The 7,608-nt window shown below is 42.2% G+C and overlaps 1 protein-coding gene across 1 annotated transcript in view; it reads right to left on the minus strand.

The window, feature by feature from the left end:
* Window positions 1–7,291, minus strand: part of CUL4A (cullin 4A) — a 45,878-nt gene extending 38,587 nt beyond the window's left edge. Inside the window, exons 1-2 of the mRNA XM_048494109.1 lie at window positions 6,452–7,291; window positions 449–564 (exon numbers count right to left, since the gene is read on the minus strand). Of these exons, the coding sequence (XP_048350066.1) occupies window positions 449–564; window positions 6,452–6,599 (264 nt within the window). The 5' untranslated portion in view covers window positions 6,600–7,291. The remainder of the gene's footprint in view (window positions 1–448; window positions 565–6,451) is intronic.
* Between the last annotated feature and the right edge of the window lie 317 nt (window positions 7,292–7,608).

The raw sequence follows: 7,608 nt of genomic DNA on the forward strand, positions 1-7,608 counted from the left end.
GGAGAGAGCCATGTATGTTTTGATGGGAGTGGGAGGTGTTTTGTGAGCGGGTACAAAAAATCATTGTTTGGTCATGGTGGGGGAAGGCATTTCCATACGCCAGGTGGAATAAACTCAGGTTTTGTCCCCAGGCACCAGTTTACCTAGGTACGCCCCTGATATGCACACAATACTTCTGTCACTAAAAAGAGGGGACGAATCATTTTGGCATACCTCTAAGCTACACAATACAAGCTTTAAAATGTTCCTGGGCTAGACAGTCCACAACACTGCAGACTGAATGCTTCCTTATAGAAAATATTCCTGCACAAAGAAAACTAGAAGTCATGAAGGATTAATTAGACATTGTCCCAACATGCTAGTTATATAATCCCTTCCTGCTTTCCTCCCTTCCTTTTGCATTTCTATCAGAAAGGGTACAGAAAGAGAAACAAATCACAACCCTTACTTGGTAGAGCTCTTCCAGATTATATTTAATGGATGTACTATTCTGAATGGCTCTAACTGCTTCATGAAGCTTCTTCCAAGTGTCCTGTGTGTAGTTTTCAGGCAATGCTGGTCTCTCTGCAATGCATTAAGCAGACATAGAACAGGTGAAACACACACCACACACATTATGCCACAGCATTCCAGAATAACTGTTATTATTAAAAGTTAGGGGAAATATAGGTCTGCTATTTCAAGCTGGCAAAACCGTCTTTTAAAATAAAGTTTCAGTATTCACTTACCTTTTTTTCTTTCAAGAAATACTTTGTGAGATCCTGAAGATAGTAGCTACAAACCCTCTCATTCTTTCTATTTTTGAATGTCATCAACACGACCCAACAGTTTAAGGAAAGTTAATGGGTTTTCCTGTCTATCTTTTCCTATGTATTTGCTTATTTTAATTTGGGGTTTTTTTTGTCTGCCTTTGTAGAGGACCTTTAAGACAGTTTCCCCATTTTATTGGTTGATGTCCTTTCCTTGCTTTTTTAAATTCCAATTTTTTTAAAATATTAATTCAACATCAAGTATCAAAACATATTACTTTTAAGTATAAACAAACACATTCTGGTCTTAAAAGCTTATTGATAAGAGCATTCAGTGTAGTAGATGGGAAGGCACATGAGGTGTTCATTTACATGTATTTTGTAGAATTGCAAACATAATAAGTACAATAAATGAAGAACAATATATTAACAGTACTGCAGTCTTCTGTGTCTCATAGCCTTTACAGTACATTAAATAAACAACTAGTTATAGTCAAATATGGCTCAACACAAGCACATGCAGTGGCAAAGACACACATATGTCAAGCTTACCCATACCACAAACTATACTGATTAACATTTTAGTAAGGTATAGTCATGGCAAGAAAAGTTTAAAATAAGCAATATACACTCTTTCTACACAGAGAAACACAAAAGCTGGTCAGCTGATACACAAGGTTCCAAAGTTTCAAAATTTCATTCACTTTAGATAATAATTAAAAGATTTGTTATTGTTTCATTCCAATTATGTAAAGAGTGATGGGACTTTAACACACAAGGGCCTGCCAGATAGATCTTTCAACAATAAACAGTAATGATGTTTAAAACTAAAGATTCAACTAAAGCAAACTGTGATTATCAGAAGCAAGGAACACAAGCGAAATGCTTTAAGAGTCACCTAGAAATTTATAATATGACTAGCGGGGCCCGACCACGCGTTGCTGTGGCTTATTGTGGTGAAATGGGAAAGGAACAGTAGCAGCAAATCAATTGCAGAGGCCAGCAGTACGTGCTCATGCAAACACGCAGCCTGATACTGTGCGATGTCAGTGATGTGTGTGCCTGCATTCCTGGCGGGGGGGTGGGGGTGGAAAGGCACCTCTCCCACACATCTAGGCTGGCTGGTCATGATCCTTTACCTGGGAGTAAATTTGGTTGGTGGCAATGGGTGTTGCTTCTGAGGAAACCCTCTGAGGGGCACGATGCATTCATGCAAAGTATGTCACGGTTGCTTTACCGAGCTTACTCCTGAGTAATGCGTGCCTGGTTTTCTTAACTGTAACCCCAGCATTCAGGGAATCTAGGGTGCCTGGCCCCACCCTCCCGTCCCTTGCATGTCGCCCTTCACTCTCTTCCCTCCCTCACTTCTCTTCCCTTGCATGCCACTCCTTCCCCTCCCTCCCTTTCCCTCCGCTAGGGTGGGTGGGTCATATCAAGATGCTGGGCCCCCTGCCTCCCCTCCCTTCCATGCCACCCCTCACTCTCTCCCCTCTCTCACGTCTCTTGCCTCGCATGCCTCCCCCTCCGTCCCTTTCCTCTCCCTCCCTCTCTTCCCTTGCATGCCACAGCTCCCTCTCCCTCCCTTCCCTCTCCCTCGTGTGTATGTGTGTGTGTGTTTCACTTCCACTGGAGTTACTGCCTATGTACTGTTTTCACTGCTCATATCTGGCCATCTTAGCAAACATTCTAAGCTGCACGAACATTCTAAGGGTAACAGTTACACACAGGCAGCTGCATGTCCTTCACCATGGAGTGCCAGGAAAAAGGCGTTTTACCTGGGTCAGGTGTGAAATTTCAGGTATGTGAACATCGAAAAACACTTTCAACTGGCTGACTATAGTGGCTGGGAATTTTCAGAGGAATTGGCCCAGCAGTTACTGAGTTATACTACCACTAACAAATACACTGTTAGCTTTTTATATATATAGATAAGAAATTAACTATTAACTTTAGATGCATCAAAATCACCAGTCCATACATATACAAGATAAGAAAAACACAATTCACTACATAACTAATTGTTAACCACCACTTTGATTATATAGAAGAAGCTGGATTTAATCCCTGTATCTAACAGTCAGGGGCTGGCCCCCTGTAGACAAACACGAAACAGGATCAGTTAGTAATAGTTACCATTCAGAGTTCTGCAAACCTGGTTTAACAAAAATTGAGAATTGAAAAATCCTCTAAAGTTAATTGTGACATTTGTGTATCTGCAGACACTAATATGCGCGCGCACACACAAAATCATTGCCATTCATGAGGTATTTTGGTTTGCCAAATGCAAAAAAACCCCAACCACAGAGGCTCACAAGGCACCCAGCAGAAGCCACCAGAGAGAGAATGCACGAAGGGCAGAGGCAAGCTGGTGCTAGCAGGGGGCAACCAAACCAGGAAAGGGGGGAACTGGTAGAACAGTTTCCCTTTTTGCATATACTACAAAACTAACCTGCTTTATGTTTTTATGGCTAAAGGAACTGTGACAGAACAGAGTTGAGCCCATAGGAGTGGTCCCTCCACATCCCATCACCTCCGTGAAGGGAGGTGAGATGTTGGAGGAAACACAGGAGTTCTGGCCCAGCAAAGGAACAGTGACAACCCAGGTCTGCTCAGGACAAAGAGAAGACTGGGTGAAGGGTCGCTCTGCTTGGTAGTGCGGCACAGTGGTTTTGCTCCATCTCTGGGAGAGAAGAGAGTGCTCAGTTGTTAGGCCTTTCTCTGGTGATGAGCAGACCTTGCACAATCTATTCTGACTCTGGGGAAAGGGCAGTCTGGTTTGGATGGAATCCTGAGTGTGTGAGAGGACCCAACCTAGTGGCTAGTCAATAAAAGAAAGTTAGTTAGTTAGTTAGTTAGTTAGTTAGTTAGTTAGTTAGTTAGTTAGTTAGTTAGTTAGTTAGTATTGCATTTCTAGCCTACCCTTTCTTATCAAGGCAGGCTCAGGGCAGCTCAAAACAGGTTATTATAATAATTGAAATCAAACTGTTCAAAGAATTAAAGAAAACTCTAACTACTTTCCAAAGACAGAACTAATTTAAATGTATGGACTTCAGCCAGGTTTCTCCTTTGTACTGTACTGTTGATCTTTTCCTTAAGATTAAACAAATTAATATTCCTTGTTGTTTATATTTAAATCCTGCCTCGGCGATCTCCATAAACTCCTTGTGGACCACAAAATTTACCTCACTGCAGCAAACCCAAAACGTGTACACTCATTATCTTTCGAATACCTGGTAACTATTGGGAAGGTTTATAGTTCAAAACAAGCCTAGATCTCAAAATATTAAGAGGATGTGTGTATCCCCTCAGGAGGAAAAAATAGGCATGTCACAGGAACCTAACCTGTATTATGGTTTTGTGGTTAAAGTATTTGGACTAGGATGTGGGAGACCCAGATTTGAATCCCTCCTTTTCCACATACTCTCACCCCAACCTGCCACACAAGGCTGTTGTGCATAAGATTAGTCTACAACTTTTAACAGCTGTTTAGACTTTATTATTTTTTCTGTCACTTGCAAGGTTATGATTAAAGTAAAAACAGAATCAATACTTCATCCAAAAAAGGCACTAATCTTCCCTTAACTAATTTTGTACAAACATGTTTCTCATTCTCAAATTCCAGCTACTTTTCATACCTGTAAAAAAAGTTCTTCTGTACATTTTATCCCAATTACCATAGCCAAAGTTCTTTAACCACATGAGATGATGAAGCTAATTGCTATCAACCATGGATACTTTAAGAACTTTGTGGGTGGGGGGAAGCCCTGCGAAATTACAATCTATGGATGAAAACAAGCTTTTTTTAAAAAAAAATGCCAATACAGAAAAGCCAATATAGAAAAAAGGAAGCTTGCATGAACTAGAAAAAAATTACTATCTGAAAAAGATGTAAGCAAAATGTTAACAGTAATTGTTGATATCGTCAAAGTAAACATGAATTGTTTTCTAAATGTGGTATCTATAACACAAGCCATCAAAGAGGGACTAAGCTAGAAACTTCTAGACCAGTGGTTCTCAACCTGTGGGTCGGGACCCCTTTGGGGGTCGAGTGACCCTTTCACAGGGGTCACCTAAGACTCTCTGCATCAGTTCTCCATCTGTAAAATGGATAAATGTTAGAGTTGGGGGTCACCACAACATGAGGAACTGTATTAAAAGGTCGCAGCATTAGGAAGGTTGAGAACCACTGTTCTGGACAATAAACAATGACGCTTTAAAGGTATGCAAAGTCCGGGTTCATAGGAGTGCAATTTTTCAATTAGCAGCTATGAACTGGTAGCAAAGCACTAGGGGAACAGATGTTTTTGAAGGTGCATACTTTCCATTTAAATGGATCAGTTCCTTAGTAGAACTGTTTACCTACTCTGCAGTTTCAGTGGATGCCTGTAGACTCTAATCTGTTAATTGTCAAGAGTGAAGAAACAGAAGGTAGTAGCTAAGGTTGAACAACAGGGGATTCGGCAAGACACCAAATAACAGTTGAGCTAATGATAAAGTCCACACTGGTTCTGTAACATCAGCAGAGTAATCTCTCTAGGACAGCTGTTGCAATGCCTTGCGGACACTAAGGTGAGGAAAGGGCACAGAGTGTCACATGTCAACACAGGCAGTGAATCCTGTGTCCCTATTGGCTATAAGCTGCTGATCTGACCTAGGCTAAGTGCCAAAACTCCTTTTTTTTCCATTTCTGTATACCAGATAAGGAGAAGTTACTTAAAGTCCTTCATCTACGTGCTACAGCGCCACAAACATACACGACCCAACCAAAATGACGGCAACAGTGTTCTGTGTCAGACAAGTCTGGAAGCAGACCTGAATATATTTAGATACTAGATGAACATTCCAGAAAATAAAGGAACACTTGAAATTACTGTGGTTCAAAATGAAGTATCAGTGGAAGATGTGAATCTTCAGAATACCAACATAAACTAACAGAACTGTTTTCACAAATCTGTTTCCATCTCCTGAATTTGTAACTCAAACGTACATTCTAATCACACTCTAAAACATTATTTGTGCATTTAACTTGAAAGTGCCCCAGTTCCTTTTTGTGTGTCCCATCACTGGCCATACTCACACAAGAAAATCCTTTCAGTGTCATACACAAATACGCTGAACTAAAGCGGATTCACAAGGCCACATTTTTTGTTCATATTAATCAATCCATGCAGAATACTGGAAGAAAGTGAGTGTGTAGACCTATTTATTATCTGACTCTTAATCACTCAAAAGTTATTAGTGTTACTCTGAACAATCAAAAGGTATTCAAGGGTGTGAAAGAGATAACAGTCTAAAATTGATATGCCTAATAAAGATATCTGAATCAATCTAAAATGTCCAGGCATAAAGCAGGTTGGTAGATTTATTTATACAACACAGAAGAAAAATTACAGAAGAAAAAGTAATGTCCAACAGCTTATCATGAAACCGTGGGAAAAACTGCCCCGAACAAAAAATTCCCTTTTGCCACACAACTTTTAAAAAGACAGAAGTGCAGACCAACTCGGGATATACCTTTAAGGAAAACAATACATTTGAAACAGATTCAAATGACGCATAAAATGGGACGCTAAGAATAAACGCCGCTAAAGAGCAACACTTATAATAAAACCAAAGAGGATTGCAACTTGCTCCCAGTGGGCTTTTTTTTACTGAAATACCCTTGCACAGGTTTGCACCCTCGTTCTCGTTCACTCACCCACCTCTGAAATTCTTGATCACTAATTTCTTGGAAGGTGTCCCCCCACTTCGCACCCCGGCGGCAGGTGCCAAGGAGGTGGGTTTGGTGAGCCCGTTGGTGCGCCCCACCAAAAAGGGCAAATGCTGCTTCTTCTGGGGCTCGCCGGCCATGCTCGATTAATAACAAATGGGGCAGAGGTCTCGCGCACCCCCCGATACGCTTGCAAGAAAAAAAAGGAATTTATTTCTTTAAAAAAGGAGGGATCCGTGGTGTCAGTGGCGAGAAGGGCAGCATCTTCTTGTCCCCGCGACTTGCCGAAGGCTGAGGGAACCCCATAAAGCCCGCCTGGCTGAGCTCCGAGAAAAAAGAGAAGTGGAGAGAAGGTTGCAAAGTGGCGCTTAGTTCGGTGTCAGGAAACCATGCGCCACCCCTTTGGACGGTGCCTCACAAAATGGCTCCTTCCAGGTCCGTCCAGCTCTTTCAAGGCCGGAGCTGCTCCAGGACGGGGGCAACTGGGCCTTGTAGAGCAGAGACGGGAATCAGTGCAAGAACGGAATGCAAACGAAGAGCAGCACGGGCGCAGCACAAGGCTGCATGAATCGAGGAACTCCAGAAATCTTGGGAATTGAATGGATGGAGGTTTGCAAACTTTGCACCTGGGTGGGATAGCTCATTCCCACCGGGAGCCACGGCCAACCCAGAACCGATCCCTATTTACCATTCCCCCGTCCCTTCTGAAGTTATTGGGAAGCGAGTCCTGTTGCGTGCCACTGGCCTTGCACCGAAATGCATGTGCCTCCAGCAAAGTTTGCATAAAGATCGGACCGTGCTCCAAACTCAGTGACTTCTTTCAAGCTTAATCAACCCAGAAGGGAAGTTGGTTGCAGCAACCGAAATGAACAGAAACCCTGTAGGGGCGCCGTCGGTACTTTAAAAACAATTCTACGATAAGCAAAAATATACAAGTTGCAATGCAGCTCCTGTGCAGAATGCAATCACTCTGCAAGACAGAACTGCGAGTTGCGTTACAGAATTTGGCTGGGCCTCCTCGCGAGTAAATCCAGCCAAATGCTGAGAAGTATTTGAAGGGCGGCATAGAAATCGACTAAATAAATGAAGATTACAGAAACAGCGGCACCACCTATGGTCCTTGCAGTACATTTTATTAACGTCCGTATC

This window comes from Sphaerodactylus townsendi, linkage group LG04 (assembly GCF_021028975.2).
Source record: "Sphaerodactylus townsendi isolate TG3544 linkage group LG04, MPM_Stown_v2.3, whole genome shotgun sequence".
NCBI lineage: Eukaryota > Metazoa > Chordata > Lepidosauria > Squamata > Sphaerodactylidae > Sphaerodactylus > Sphaerodactylus townsendi.